Source organism: Watersipora subatra, chromosome 9 (assembly GCF_963576615.1).
Source record: "Watersipora subatra chromosome 9, tzWatSuba1.1, whole genome shotgun sequence".
In the NCBI taxonomy this organism is placed as follows: Eukaryota; Metazoa; Bryozoa; class Gymnolaemata; order Cheilostomatida; family Watersiporidae; genus Watersipora; species Watersipora subatra.
In genome coordinates this window covers 63,106,702-63,123,035 of record NC_088716.1, presented here as the reverse complement: position 1 = coordinate 63,123,035, position 16,334 = coordinate 63,106,702, and the positions used below count along the sequence as shown (strand labels likewise).

Below are 16,334 nucleotides of genomic sequence, written 5' to 3'. Positions count from 1 at the left end.
AATATTTATATTGTTACGTGTATAATCAAGGATATGCGATAGCAACAGTCTGTGTGTCTAGTCGCTTTTCTATATTGTACTCAATAAAGTTATATGTCTGAAGTCAGACTTAGTACCATGATAGAATTATGCTGCCTATTATATAGGTGAATGACATAGACACCCCCATCGCTGCTCAATGCTGCTCTCCAACCGGTGTGTTCAAGCCTAACGTTGAGGAGGAAGAAGACTTCTTCACTTCTCCTTTCTTTAAAGACGGGAAGTAAGTTCACTGCGGAGCTCGAGGTTTCATCGTCTTTTTCTATTGGTCTTCGGGAGTCTGTAAAATGTTTAGACAATTCACAAAGGTTAACATAGATGTTATATTTGATGGGAGGTATAGTTCATGTAAAGATCGAGTTTCTCTGCACACCCATATAAACCTTTTAAAGTAATAGATCATTCTGTATAAATTCGTTATCTCTCAAATACTCTTCAAAGACTGTGTGTTAAGAAGACGACTCCGCTAGCATAGCACTCCAGTTTCTTTCTTTACACTGTGTTTGTTTCTTTGTGTTTCAGCATGCAATAGGTTTCCCATTGCAACTAGCACGTAGCATAGCTGTAACTGCTTGCCCAGCCATAACCAGATAGCGCTGTGAGCTAGTGACTCTTTTGTTTTCTACCAGACTGTGTTAATTTCTTTTAGTAGCAAACCATGTACTTCAGTTTAGCATGCTCGTACCTGTATATTTATTCTCAATGTTTAATTACAGATGGTATGCTGCCCAAACAGGTTTTATAGCGCTTGTGTCAAGCACGGTTTGTGTGCTTTGCACAGCTTTACGCTAGCTTGTTTTCCCAAAGCCGGTTGTTTTTGCTTCAGTTTTCAGACCAATAACCAGGTTTTGTTTTATATAGTGACAAGCCACAGCCTTTATAACCATAGCTCAAGTGGCATATGCCGAGGATGAAAATCATAGTGCGTTTTGCAAGACTTTTGACTTTTCCGGAACTATTAGCTTATCAAGTAGTTGAAAACAATCTCGGAATAGTAATTTTTTCCGCCATCTCATTTCCTCGCTATATATTTTTGTACTATAAAAACTGCGCGTTGAAGCTTTGCCTTTTACTTACGCTCCCTGCCACTTAGAATGTCATGCCTATCTGACATTTATAAACAAGTTGCTACGCTGCTACTAGGCTGTTGCATCATCTCTACAGTCCTACTCGTCGTAATATTTGGCAGTGTTGTGACGTAAGAGAAAATTTTGCTCTGTTTTTGTATAGAGATATCAATTGAAGCTATAGTTGTTGGTCTGGAGAACGTGTCAGTAGAAATGTACCTCGTGGGTTGTCCTGTTCAGGAAATGCAGACCTAATAATCCTTGTATGTTCATAATGAAGGTCAACAAAGAAGGTATAAAATACTAATGCTGACTTTTGTAAGACTTGAGGCAGACCTCTACCCAATAATAATAAAACTTAACTCTCTAAAGCAACACTTTGTACTTGTCAACTTTTCAAAAATTAAATTTCTACATTCCCTTTGTTGATATTGTGACATACATGTTTGTACAGAGAAATGAACTAGATCGCATGCTTGAAAATGTTTTCTTACCTCTATAGATAGAGCTTTGCTCTATTTACCTCAGCTTTCGGTTTCCAATATTCAGAATAGAGAGAAAGTAACTCTTAATTACACAAAATTGAATTTCATAGACATTTCTACAGGAATGTTAGTAAATAAAGCAAAGCTATTGGAAGAGGAGGGTGAACAGAAAATAGAATAAATTGAAGGAAGGTTGAGGGAGACCTTTTACATCTCAGCGAGCATAAGGAAATACTATAATAGTATTAAGCAACCTTGACAAAATACATTAATGAATATAATGTTTTATTTTGTATATAATAAAATAAAAATATTATCACATAGTATACTGTATCTCTAGAGCTTTAATTATTCATTTCGTATAATATAAATGAGTCCGTATGCGTTTAATAAAAGTTCTTTTAATTTAATCTCTTCATTGTAACAGAGGTTGGTAAAAGTATATCCTTTATAACGGTCTATTCAAACGGGTCATTGTCCTTTACATTCATAATAGCCTAAGTACCATATGTAAAAAGGCGTATTGATAACAATCCTAATCGTAATGCTAAGTTTGGTTTAGAGTAGCCATAAAATGACAGTGTACTGCTATATGACTAACTACAGTGTGTACGCATAGTTCTACACTTGCTTCTACAGCTGCCTCAAAAAGATCATTTGGCATCATGTAAGGTCTGCTGCCGGTTCTACTATGGTCGTGAGTAAGTGCCATGCGATAAATGAAATGCTTTACCAAATACATATCTCATGCCAGAAGTGGTAGGAGGGTTTCCTCTGCTCTGGCTCATCAATTGAACAAAATCAGTTACGATATGTGTCAGAGACTAATTTCTCATAGAGAGCTCTAGAGACAGCATGGCTGGCTTTATTTCTTATAGCCTTAGAATCTCAGCAGGGAAGTCTTAAAATTCACCAGCAAGCCTTGTGAGACTTTAGCTCCTTAAATTCTCTAGCTCAGCTCACAAAAAATCACTTGATCTTCACATTGCATGAGCGCCTTAGTCCTGACATAGAGAGTCCAGCAAACCAATTAGGAACTGGGAGAGTTTAATTAAGGATGGGGGAGTAAGCCTGTTTCTAAGTCTGTGGAGAACTATTCATAGGGAGCCACAACAATTTAATATACTTACCACTTCTGCTGACTTATTATTATAGGTTTATTGGATATGATGGACACCTGCTATGACTTTTTATTATAGGTTTATTGGATATGATGGACACCTGCTATGACTTTTTATTATAGGTTTATTAAATACGATGGACTCCTGCTATGACTTGTTATTATAGGTTTATTGGATATGATGGACCAGACGTCCCAAAACCTAACTTCTTCTCAAATGCTCAGCGAGGTCGAATGGTGCACGAGGTGCTACTCAGGACTAGATATGGAGAAGAGCAACAGCAATTTGGTAAGAAGATATCAGATAGTTAAATATGTATTGTTCTTTGAAATCCTTCAATTTACTTATTCTATTATAGAATAAGTAAATTGAAGGATTTACTTCAATTGAACCTATAGACTATTGAATAAGTAGTCTATAGACTATTTATTCAATATTCTACTTATACTATAGTCTACTTATTCTATAGTCTACTTATTCTATAGTCTACTTATTCTATAGTCTACTTATTCTATAGTCTACATATTCTATAGTCTACTTATTCTATAGTCTACTTATTCTATAGTGTACTTATCCTATAGTCTACTTATTCTATAGTTTACTTATTCTATAGTTTACTTATTCTATAGTCTACTTATTCTATAGTCTACTTATTCTATAGTCTACTTATTCTATAGTTTACTTATTCTATAGTCTACTTATTCTATAATCTACTTATTCTATAGTCTAATTATTCTATAGTCTACTTATTCTATAGTCTACTTATTCTATAGTTTACTTATTCTATAGTCTACTTATTCTATAGTCTACTTATTCTATAGTCTACCTATTCTGTAGTCTACTTATTCTGTAGTCTACTTATTCTATAGTCTACCTATTCTGTAGTCTACTTATTCTGTAGTCTACTTATTCTATAATCTACTTATTCTATAGTCTACTTTTCTATAGTTTTATAGTTTACATATTCTATAATTTATTTAAATTATGTTATGAACATTGGATGAGATACGTATTTTATTAGAAGGAAAGTGTAGTTACCACATAGCATGTAGTATTTGATTTATCCATCCAGGTGTGCGACGACTTTTCAATCAGGGAATAATCGTCTCCTACTACCCTTTGCATGACGGGCCATACAAACTTGAAGGTGATGGAATTCAAAAGCCTGAGAATAAACGACAAGAGCTGTACTATGAATGGGCTCGACCAGGAGTTTTTATGAAAGAGCAACCCTATGATGCTATACGGTGTGTGTGTGCTAGATAAAGCTTTTTAACCCTATCATGCTATACCGTGTGCACGAGCTATAGCCCTTCAACTCGATAATGCTATACAATGTGTGCTAAATATAGCTTTTTAACCCTCTGGATTGTATGACTTTTGTATTTTTGAGCGCTAAAGTTTGCTCCGTTATGCACACCCGGTTATATTCTATTTTTAGGCATTATTTTGGAGAAAAAGCCGGCATATACTTTAGTTGGCTTGGTTTCTACACCCTTATGTTGGTTCCAGCATCAATAGTCGGTATTATCGTTTCCATATACGGTCTCGCTACGATTTCATCAGACTCTACGAGTAGAGATATCTGTACAACAAATGGAGACATAATCATGTGTCCTCAGTGCGATAACATCTGCCCTTACTGGTTCTTAAACCAGTCGTGTCTCTACAGCAAGGTCAGTAGTCTTGAGAAGCTATGGAGCTAATACTGTATATGGCATTAACAGAGCCTGGAGGCAGTGCTTTGGCGACACAAGTCAAATAACTGTATCTAAATGCTTTATTCTGGAATTTTTAGGCCACCTATGTCGTGGACAACCCAGCAACGATATTCTTTGCTATTTTCATGGCACTTTGGACAACCTTCTTTATGGAGTTTTGGAAGAGACACCAGGCCAGGCTTCAGTACGACTGGGACGTTGCTGATTTTGAAGAAAATGAGGTAAGCTTTTCCACACGCTTTTGTTTTATTTGTTGCGACAATTATAAACATTTTAGTTATAATAATTTTACTTATAAATATTTTATTTATAAATATTTTATTTATAAATAAATATGTATATAAATATACAGAAATTGAGTGAATTGATTCACTCAATTTCTTTAACTATTTTTGTTGCCGTTCAGCAAAACATTCGGCCAGAATACCAAGCTGTAGTGGTGAGCAAGAAGAAGAACCCGATTACCCATGACTATGAGCCACATATGCCGTCACTAGAGAGATGTCTCAGATTTGTCCCTTCCATTATCTCCATCTTTTTTCTGGTGAGTTGACTAGCTGAATGGAAAATTTTCAAGTTTGCACTACATAAGCTAATTATTTCTGTTCAAAATGGCGTAGGTGTTGGAATAATTTTTTGCTACAAGTGCACTTAGAATTGTCGGGATTACAATATTCCAGAAGTCTCTCGCAGCTCATATACTTATTAATTATTTGTTTGTTCGCGACGCTAATAATTACGCAGACGGTTTAACATTTACAATCATTCTTTTTTAGCTATGTGTGGTGCTGGCGGCCATCTTGTCAGTGATTCTCTACAGGATATTCATCGCCGTCCCTCTTTATAACCAAGGAAATGATCTCATCAGATCTCAGGCTTCTCTCATTACCTCAGTGACTGCAGCCTGTATCTCTGTGGTGGCTATTGCTATCCTTAATAAGGTCTACGAAAAACTGGCTGTATTTCTTACTCACCTTGGTAAGTACATTTTAAGACATAGCCTTGGTAAGTACGTCTTAAGACATAGCCTTGGTAAGTACATCTTAAGACAGCCTTGGTAAGTACATCTCAAGACAGCCTTGGTAAGTACATCTTAAGACATAGACTTCTTAAGACATAGCCTTGGTAAGTACATCTTAAGACATAGCCTTGGTAAGTACGTCTTAAGACATAGCCTTGGTAAGTACATCTTAAGACAGCCTTGGTAAGTACATCTCAAGACAGCCTTGGTAAGTACATCTTAAGACATAGACTTCTTAAGACATAGCCTTGGTAAGTACATCTTAAGACATAGCCTTGGTAAGTACATCTTAAGACATAGCCTTGGTAAGTACATCTTAAGACATAGCCTTGATAAGTACATCTTAAGACATAGCCTTGGTAAGTACATCTTAAGACAGCCTTGGTAAGTACATCTCAAGACAGCCTTGGTAAGTACATCTTAAGACATAGCCTTGGTAAGTACATCTTAAGACATAGCCTTGGTAAGTACATCTTAAGACATAGCCTTGATAAGTACATCTTAAGACATAGCCTTGGTAAGTACATCTTAAGACAGCCTTGGTAAGTACATCTCAAGACAGCCTTGGTAAGTACATCTTAAGACATAGACTTCTTAAGACATAGCCTTGGTAAGTACATCTTAAGACATAGCCTTGGTAAGTACATCTTAAGACATAGCCTTGATAAGTACATCTTAAGACATAGCCTTGGTAAGTACATCTTAAGACATAGACTTCTTAAGACATAGCCTTGGTAAGTACATCTTAAGACATAGCCTTGATAAGTACATCTTAAGACATAGCCTTGGTAAGTACATCTTAAGACATAGCTTCCTGTTAGTTGGTCAGTCAGCCAGAGCCAATCAGATAGTTTGATAGTTGTAATGGCTGGCAGCAAATCCAACTTGTTGTTAGATTGAGAATGTAATGGAATGAGAAGAAACCTAGTGAGACTGTATAGAGACCTGTTGAGACTGTATAGAGACATAGTGAGGGTGTATAGAGCCCTAATGAAGCTGCTGTATAGAGGCATAATGAGGCTGTATAGAGACATAATGAGGTTGTATAGAAACTTAATGAGGGTGTATAGAGACCTAATGAGGTTGTATGGAAACATAATGAGGGTGCATAGAGACCCACTGAGACTGTATAAAAACTTACTGAAACTTTATAGAGGCTTAATGAAGAATTTTTTAAATATTTATTCAGAGACTTGGAAGTACGAAAGTGAATGGGAAGATGCGTTCACTTGCAAAATGTACCTCTTCCAATTTGCCAACTATTACGGCTCTATCATCTACATAGCTTTTTTCAAAGGAAGGTGAGTTGTCTGCTTTTTTATACAGCTATCTATAATTGTCAACCTATTCAAAGTTTAATATACTTACGGTCTGTCAAAATACATAAGTTATTAATACATTTCTTATTTTTCAACTTGTTCAACAAAAACTTAAAAAAGTATTAATAAAAAACTAAATTGTTGAATTTTTCTACACGTTGATGTAGTCTGTTTTATTGGCTCCTACAGGATCGGCTCATACGTACATCTCAACTACGTGGGTAGTGTAAAGATACAGCCAGCATTATCTGTAGGTGTCCCTCTGCTTAGCCTTCTCATTATCTGTTTAAAACACAAGCGCTCACTCGTGATTGTTTCGAGGCAGCGTCCTGTTTCATCAGTCTATGAATTAAACAGCATCCACCCACTTACCTTAGTCACTTACCTTACCACTTAGCCACTTACCTGAGTCATTTGTCTGTCCACTTGAAATGCTTTTTCTCATTCAGCTGAAAGCTTACATAGCAAAAGGCATGATCACTGTATTTACACCACTCTTGCTGTAATATTCCTCAAAGTTGGCTAGTAAAACAGAAAATTTTGAATGAGGAGCATTCTCGACAAGAGTAGACAAGTCATATAGCAGTGTTCAGTTTTTGCTTTCGCTGATGTCACAAGTTTTAGCGTTGCTCAAACTGTTAGTGAAAAGTGTAATGTTACACTATAGTGTAACATTACACTATAACAGTTAGTACTGTTACACTATTACTAACTGTTATAGCGTAATCTATAATAACACTAACGGTTAGTAATTACGTTTTTAGTGTAATTATAGAGAATACAATAACTGACATTGCATCTGCGTCAGTTTGACAGAAGAAATGTTTTTAATTGACATTATGACGATATTGTCTCGTCTGCTCGCAGATTTATTGGCTCCCCGAGCGATTACGCCAAACTTGCGGAACAACGAATAGAGGAGGTTTGAAAACTAGCTGCTGCTTTTGACCTTTGCACTTTTTCAGCAGACGCTTGGAATTTGAGAGAAATACTTAAGCTTGTTCTGAATGTGATTGATATAATGGCTTTCTAGGTTTGGCTTGTACATGTGTGCCGAGTAGACGCTTATCCCTGCACAAGACCAACGAGTGAGCATAGCTTAGACCGCTATGGCTATACAAAAAATTCGGAAAGATGCTATAAATGTTTTGAAATATGCATCGTGTGCATAAGAGTCACTGAACATAAAAAATCTACATTTCTTCTGATAAAAGTACATATACAAGAAGTTAATTCTTATGAATGCTACAGATTGTTGACGTGTCAAGTTAATCCTATATTTACCTTGTTTCTTTATCTTTAGATTTTTTGTATCTCTATCTTAGACGTACATTGCATGTTACAAGTTGGTCTGCATCCTGCCTGTTTTTATTTTCAATGGTAAAACTAAAAAAGGAAAACATATTCTGATTAGTTTTTGAGCGTGAAAATTGGATTTCAAGTATTGTGACTGTCTCAGACCAAAGTTGATTATAGATACCCGTTTAGTCAACACATTTATATTATGTTACTTGAAACAATTGTTTTACAATTATAAAGTGTCTATGTAAAATAACACATACCGAAATGATATCCTGACATAAGATCAGTGAGATGAGTAAAAGGATTGGCTTAGTTCAGCTGTTGATATTGCAGTAGCAGGTGGTGTTTAAAACTAGTAATCTATCTAGATTATTATCAACAAATCAAATCTTAGACCTGCGAGTACCTTCAAACACCTGCAAGTACTCTCTAGCACCTGCAAATGCTTTCAAGCGCCTGCAGGTACCTTCTAGCCCCATAAAATACCATCTAGCATTTGTCAATAGCTGTGTAAACGTACTGCTAAAACTTTCAACATCAGAAATTATAAGCAGTAAAAATGGTCTAGAGAGGTTTGTGAGTTTTCCTCTCCTGTTGTGATGCATGTGTGATAACTCCCTGCTTCTTGCTGCAAGTCCTACAAGTTTGCTGCATTTTTGCTTCTTCAGAGTGAATGGAACTCCTGACCACTACATGCGCACCTTTGGAAAGAGAGGTGAAGAGGTTGGTCTACTTGTTACACGATTGATACATTATATCTTGTATGGCTGCAGCTGTCATTGTTCCTTTATTCCCTTCTCAGTGACTCGCTTTCCATTCTTTCCTTAGCCTGTCAGCTTGGCAGACTGTTTGTACTTACACCTGCTGGTTTGTACTCACACCTGCTGGTTTTTACTTACACCTGCTGGTTTGTTACACCTTAAAACTTACACCTTCTAGTTTTAGCAAACTTCAAGTAACCTCAACTATTTATATTTTGATATTCTCTTTTAAATTCGAAGCTCTTAATCTGAGACACTTTTCAAAGTGTTTACATGTTTCCAGTGCGATCCTGCGGGCTGCCTCATCGAACTAGCAATTCAGCTTGGCATCGTCATGGTTGGCAATCAGGCTATCAACAACTTCAAAGAAATAATTGTACCGTGAGTTTCAATTATGTTTCTATCAAGTAGACATCGTTATGTCACAGGATATGATTATTACTTACCGCCACAGTTTTTACTATTAGCTGTCGTAGCCATTCCTATCAATAGGGAACTAAGGGTGGATCATTTTCTAGAATTCAACTACGCAAACAGAATTTATTTCAGCAACGTACTTTAATTTTTATAAAAGCTCTTTTGTGCTAGAAACTGCTTGAGCCTGCAACTCCAATTCCATGGTAGACTGTACATTGAGGGAAGATATATTCTCTTATCGATTGGCTAGTCTAGGTTAGGAATAGGATAGGTCAAGGCTGTTCTAGGTAACAACAACTTTAGTACAATATTTGCATGAGTAAGATCAATAAAGTGGCTTGTTCTAGAAATAAATAGCTTTTTTCTACAACGATAACTCACACACCCACTGTGTAGACGGTAAGTGTAAAGTGTTGTCATACATGTAGGTGTAACTTACAATCACGCTGTATAGATGGTAGGTGTAACTTGTGTTGAAATAGGCAGCAGCTTGAACAGTGTAATTCAACATGACAGCTATAGCATGGGAATAAAAACTTATTTCAAAACAGTTAGTGTCCACCTTGTTACCAATTTACAAAGTTTCAAGATGGCCTAGCGTACAACCAATCAATAATATTTTGAGGCTTTTATGCAGCCATCCAACAAAAAAGAAAACTTTAATTCGTTTTGACAAAAAGTTAGTAGCAAGAATTTGTTTACTGATGAGCCTATCTTCAAAACGGGCAGAGAGCTTGTATCACATGTGCTGTCGTTGTATGCTGTAACTGTGTCAATAGGTAACATGGAAAGTGTTTTGTACATAAATACTGGTTTACTTCAAATTGTAATAATTGATAAAAGTACACAAAACAAAATATGGTAAGTCAAGTGAAAGTTTAGAGGAAATGGGTGAAAAGGTTTAGTGTCACACTGTCACTATAGAGTTTAGTGTCACACTGTCACTATGGAGTTAAGTGTCACACTGTCACTATAGAGTTTAGTGTCACACTGTCACTACAGAGTTTAGTGTTCCACTGTCACTATAGAGTTTAGTGTCACACTGTCACTATAGAGTGAATGTTTCTGTTGCAGAATGCTATTCAAGTTCTATAAGAGCAGAAAAGGTCGACAGAAGATGGAGACTGATGATGACAAATATACGCGATGGGAGCGTGACTTTGATCTAGTTGACTTTCCCATCCACGGACTGTACGAAGAATATCTTGAAATGGGTTAGTGGAGTTAACAAGTTTTATTAATTGTCCTTCCTTGTTTGCTTTCATTCAGGTACCGCAAGTATGCCTCTAGATGATACATACATTCAGCTGCTAACTCACAGTTCTATGTGTCCACTTTACTATTTTGTACCTTTGCAGTGATTCAGTATGGATTCGTGACACTGTTTGTCGCTGCTTTCCCACTCGCCCCTTTCTTTGCCCTCCTCAACAACATTATTGAAGTGCGATTGGATGCAACCAAAATGGTGACCCAATGGAAAAGGCCTATGGCGGCAAGAGCCCAAGACATCGGTACTTGGTTCTACATCCTACAAGCCGTATCTACACTTGCTGTGCTGGTTAATGTAAGTCCCATCTTACAACTTTGATTTGTTAATAAATGGGTTGCCCAGCCTTTCATGAAGCAAATGGATTTAGATTGTATGCGATATGTTTGACGACTCATGATGTGCACTTTATAGGAATAATATACATGTATATAAAGTCAGATACCACAGTCAAGATGATATATGCATGTATAACAGAAGTCATAGATAGTTTGTAGATAATTTACTATAGCGCAGATGATATACATACCAGTAAGCATAGGTAGATTATCATGTTATAGTTATAGGTCATATAATGTATGTATACTCGTAGAAATCATAGAATATCACCGATGGTAGGTGATATGGTGATATTGATGGTTGCAGGGCATGTAAATCCTACACACATAAGTTTCTTTGCAGGCATGCATCATAGCATTTACTTCAGATTTCATCCCGAGGAGCATATTTCTCTACACTTTTTACCATGAGGAAGCTAACCAAACATTTGTTGAATGGAGCCTCTCATCATTCCGAACAGAGGATTTTGAGAATGCCAGTGCACCAGATTACAGATTCGAAGTAGCCATGTTTGGCAATGATGACACTCACAGCCACAGATGCCAGTATGTATCCGATCTGAGCAGTTATTCAGTGGCCAAATTATCAGCTCTTCTTTGTGTAACTGTGTAGCCACTTGCCTTATGATCAAAATTAAGCTGCGTTCACCCCAGCCGATTTGCAAACAAAGTATTTGTGGCCAATGTTTGAGCGATTTTATGGGAGTTGTGATCCCTATTTTTTATTCACACTAAGATGTCTTTGGACCGTATCGAAGACCGGTGCATCATTTGCTTTTTGCGATTTGCCAGTGGAAAAGTTATATTCTTTATTTTCCTTCTGAAGTGCCTATTCATTCATTTCTTTCTAATTCTTTTCTAGACCTTCTCATCAATCAAATCCACTTAAATTTCTATCATTCCCTTACTCACTATTACTCTGAAGTATACTTACATCTGTCCATAAACACCCTCGAATTCATAATCATAATCCACGTATCAAGTCCTGTGTCTATGTCCTGTGTTTATGGACAGATGTAAGTATATTCCGAGTAATAGTGAGTAAGAGAATGATAGAAATTTAAGTTGATTCAGATTGATTGATGAGAAGGTCTAGAAAAGAATTAGAAAGAAATGAATATAAAGGCACTTCAGAAGGAAAATAAAGAATATAACTTTTCCACTGGCAAATCGCAAAGGGCAAAGGGCGCACCGGTCTTCGATAGGACCGAGAGATTTTGCCATTTGGTATTTGTGAGGGGAGATGACTTTAGCTGATATATTTTTTATGAGTAGAACTTTACATTTTATTAACTATTTCCTACGAAGTTTCTCGTGGAGACTTTTAGCAAATCTACTGATTATTTTACACTGTCCAGCTCATCATGAACAATGAATAACTATAGAAAAGACAATCTTTTACCAACATGAATCTGTTTCAATTATTATAGCAACGGCGTAATAATTGAAGTAGATACTTCAGTTATTATACTGTTGCTATAATAATTGAACCCTAGCAATAATTGGGTTGATGAAACTTTTCAGGTGTGCTGTCAACAAAATTTTTACTCGCGTCTGTAGCTATGACAAAGACCATGCACTAATGTGAGCAACCGACATGAAATTAGCTGGTATGAACACAGCTTTACATTGTATTTGTATTCTTTATAACGGTTTTGGTCTAAATGTACTTTGCTCATCTATGGACATGGTGTTTTCAGCAACCTATGCATACCTTACATTTTATTAAACCTATAAGGCCATAGCACGCTAAACAACTGCTGAACACATGCATGCGTACATTAGTTCCATTACAACATTGGCATAATTATACCATTTGATTGTTTTTCATATGATAGTGCCAATATTGAATACTAATTGAGGTTTTTATATGTAATTTTGAAGCTATCGAGACTATGTCAACAGCCCGGAGTCGTCATCGTGGGTAGATAGTAATCCAAATACACACTATATTTACACGACGGCGTACTGGCATATCCTAGTAGCTCGATTGGCGTTCATTCTCATCTTTGAGGTAACTATTTCTCAGTCATTCCTACTCTTAACAACCACCTTTATATCTAGTTTTAAATAAAATACATGTCAATGAATTGAGCTATAATTGATCTAGCAAGCAATCCCACTGCTCAAAAGTAATGCAGATCACTGTTGGATATCTTCATGTGCATTTCCACGGGTTATAATCACCAGTTTCTTATTCTACCTTGGGGTGACCGCATGCCTGTGACCACATCTGACAATAGAGGTAACGCTGCTAGCAGTCGTGTTGCCCTATGAGATAATAAAGGTTAAAAATGAGCACATACTTCAATGTATCAGACATATTAGTCTGATACATCCAAACTATACTGAACTGTCCAGAATATAACCTTATTTGTTGATTATTGTAGCATGTAGTGCTAGGCTTCTCTGGATTCATCAATTTCATCATTCCGGACGTTCCGACAGATGTGAAAGAGCGAACGCAGAGAGAGAAGCACATTGCCAAAGTTGCCTTGCACGACAGACTGAATGATGAAGACAAAACGAATAGCACCACTATGTAATCGCAGATTATAAAAACAAAACCATGAACAATACTATCGTTGATACTTTAGACAGTAATACAAGTTTCACATTCGCAAAATGTTTGAGTTTCGTGTCACTGTCATTCTACCGTTGCTGTAAGTTAAGGACAAGCATTCTAACTTTATGTTGTAGTCATTTGTTTTATGGTGCATGTTTATTTTACTTCATATACTTTCTTATTTTTACATCAGCTATACATGAAGATAATATTAGCTGTATGTTATTTATACTAATCATTCTTTACAAAGTCATGGGAAATGGAGTGGAAATACTATGGTCTTCCAATAAATATCGATTATGTAAGAATCACGCTTACAGTTCATATTATCTTATGTACCTAAACACAACTAAACACAACTGTACAGAACTATTTACACAACATGAGTTAGCGGGTGTTACCGCTCCCTGCCAAGACAAGACAAACAGAGATCCTTGTTCACACATTCAGCATGGCAAAACGCACCACAACTACTGCACATAATCAAAGCTCGCTTATTGCACATACAAGTATCAAGCAGACTTGTGTCCTTCACAACACTACTCTTGTTTTCTGTCACACTAACGACAGGCTGAGTGGCGTATAATGAGGGAGTAACGAGAGTCACATTACTCGCTGACGATAGTGAAGCACTGGGTGTAGTCTGCAAGCTAGTCTCTTCAGACGGTTTGGAAGCAGAGACTGGCACAATAGTCTTTTTACTGGAAACTTTACTGAGTTTTTTCTTAGGTTTCTGCTTAAATGCTGTCTTACGTTTGTACGCTTTAGTAGCATAGCCATCTTCATCCTTCTTCATGGCTAAAAATACATGACCAGATAGAGTCAGCGTGGATTTTCCTCGATGTTTGTTTCTATATATTGGTATATCTGAACTGGTAACACTGTTTGCATTAGAAGCAGCTGCATCAGCGAGCCTATTACGTACCGGTTTGGAGATGATTTTTTTCTTCCCACCTGGACCCACAACCATTATTGTAGCACCTTCTGCTTTTCCAAGCACCTGCTTGCAAATCTGATAGCTTCTTTCAAGGTTTAATGTTGGAGAATTGTTCTTTGAAGAATCGCAGATGAGTTTAGAGCGCTCCATGTTCACTGCAGTTGAGACTAGTTTACTTGTCAATGAACCATTGGATCCATTTACAGTCACAATAACTGGTATCGGTCGGCTGCTACCATTGTTCATATGCTGCTCCCTCGAACTTTTCACCTTGGATATAACCTCCGTCACAGCCTGATTTATTCGATTGCTGTTGGAGGCTGATGACTTACTCTTTAACTGTACAATAACTTGGTTATCACGCTTAAAGTCCTTTGAGTGGAGATTCTGTTTACGTTTCATCTTTACAGGCATCATTGTAGCGGTTCGTGAATCTACAGGTCTTTTGATCATTTGAGTCAAGAGAGGGTTACAATTGGCAAGGGTAGTAACAACTTGACCGTGAGGATTTCTAACTACAACGGGCACCACCTTTGTGACTTTAGCGCCAGTAGAAGCATTTTCAGTAACTTTCTTAAATTTAGTAATAATTACCTCATTGGGTTGTTTAGAAGTGATAGAAGAACTATGAGATACTTGTACTGGAACATCACTGCTAGTTGAAGTTCTTAGCTCATCAATAGAAGTAATGTCAGGACGTGGTCGCTTCACACCAGCAATAGGCATAGAACCACTTTCCTTTTCACGTGTCTTGAGATTACTCACTGCCTTGGCTTTAGAAACAGCCTTTTGGGCAAAGACATTAGCGGACAAAGTCTTCACCGGTAAGCTTTTAGAAGTCTTCAATAGTGATTTTGAATCCGTACCGCTAGTAATAGGCTTCTTTAACTTGGGAACGTATATTTTCTTATTGTCTTTACTACTTGAAGCCTTTTTAACACCCTTTACAGTTCGTGTAAGGAGCGTTTTCTTTCGAGAAGTACAAATAAAAGGTTCTCCAGCTTTCGGTATACCTAATTTGGAATAATACACCTGCTTTAGTACTTCTGCATCGCAATCCCATACCACAGGGTTCACTTCTGTCCGACTGCTGGTAGGCGGAGGAATACAGAATTCTCCATTGCGAAGCCGATCTCGATACTCTACGCAGCTTTTCGCAAAGAATTCATTACTAAGAGCATTTACTGTCATTGCAAAAGGCGTCTCGCCATCTGTCAGTGAAATGCGATCCGTCTCTGGTAGCAACTGTATAAGTTCATTCTGGTAGTGCGTCGGTAGACAATCGAAAGCAGCAGGTGTAAGTAACTGTTTGATATTCACATTAGCAATCAACGATGCCGGCGTTTCTAAATCACATCTGCTATGTGTACGCAATTTATCATGCAGATGAAGTCTTTCAGTCAATGAAGATACACCAGCATCCTCAGGTATAGTACGTCCATTTGCTGACCAGCCATTTTTGCTCTCCTTATCCAGAGTTGACACAGCCATTGAAATGTAATTATTCAGAGTAAGTATTCGTAAAGGTTTGCCCTGCTTGCCATCACGAATTCAAGCTTCAATTACTAGAGTCCTTAAATATTAACTAAATAAGGCGGACAAGTAGCTAGATTCTGCTACTGAACAACTGCCAAATCATAAAACTGTCATTGTAGGTTCGCAGCAAATTAAAATATAGGTCGACTACACCCATATAGTTTTTATTATGTTTTTTTCTAAAACGTCAGCTTTTTGCGTAACTTTGTAAATTTTCAAAAAAATGCATGTTATTAGCAACAATTAAAATCTCACTCAAAATAAAAATTCAACTTGTCTGCAGGTTAATCTACTTAGGCGCTACGGCTTATCCGAATAAAACTCTCGGCTACAATATTTTATACAGATATGCAACGGTAATATAAAGAAGGCATAATACATAGAAGGCAAAACTGTTTTTGTTTTAGACGTTTTAAGTGTTTTAGATAAAAATCATT

At 36.9% G+C, this 16,334-nt stretch overlaps 2 protein-coding genes across 5 annotated transcripts in view; one reads left to right on the top strand and one right to left on the bottom strand.

The window, feature by feature from the left end:
- The window catches only part of LOC137404442 (anoctamin-4-like), a 46,374-nt gene extending 32,639 nt beyond the window's left edge, over positions 1–13,735 (top strand). For all 4 annotated transcript variants that reach the window (XM_068090649.1, XM_068090648.1, XM_068090647.1 and 1 more), the window contains 15 exons: positions 147–262; positions 2,879–3,000; positions 3,785–3,959; positions 4,154–4,388; positions 4,511–4,654; positions 4,840–4,977; positions 5,210–5,411; positions 6,644–6,755; positions 8,744–8,798; positions 9,120–9,217; positions 10,328–10,467; positions 10,612–10,817; positions 11,202–11,404; positions 12,743–12,872; positions 13,249–13,735. In XM_068090649.1, the coding sequence (XP_067946750.1) occupies positions 147–262; positions 2,879–3,000; positions 3,785–3,959; positions 4,154–4,388; positions 4,511–4,654; positions 4,840–4,977; positions 5,210–5,411; positions 6,644–6,755; positions 8,744–8,798; positions 9,120–9,217; positions 10,328–10,467; positions 10,612–10,817; positions 11,202–11,404; positions 12,743–12,872; positions 13,249–13,404 (2,232 nt within the window). In that variant the 3' untranslated portion in view covers positions 13,405–13,735. The remainder of the gene's footprint in view (positions 1–146; positions 263–2,878; positions 3,001–3,784; positions 3,960–4,153; positions 4,389–4,510; positions 4,655–4,839; positions 4,978–5,209; positions 5,412–6,643; positions 6,756–8,743; positions 8,799–9,119; positions 9,218–10,327; positions 10,468–10,611; positions 10,818–11,201; positions 11,405–12,742; positions 12,873–13,248) is intronic.
- A 57-nt stretch (positions 13,736–13,792) lies between these two features.
- On the bottom strand, positions 13,793–16,007 carry LOC137404443 (putative Polycomb group protein ASXL3). Its single transcript, XM_068090651.1, has one exon. It carries the CDS (start codon positions 15,850–15,852, stop codon positions 13,822–13,824), a length of 2,031 nt encoding a protein of 676 aa, XP_067946752.1. The 5' UTR covers positions 15,853–16,007; the 3' UTR covers positions 13,793–13,821.
- Between the last annotated feature and the right edge of the window lie 327 nt (positions 16,008–16,334).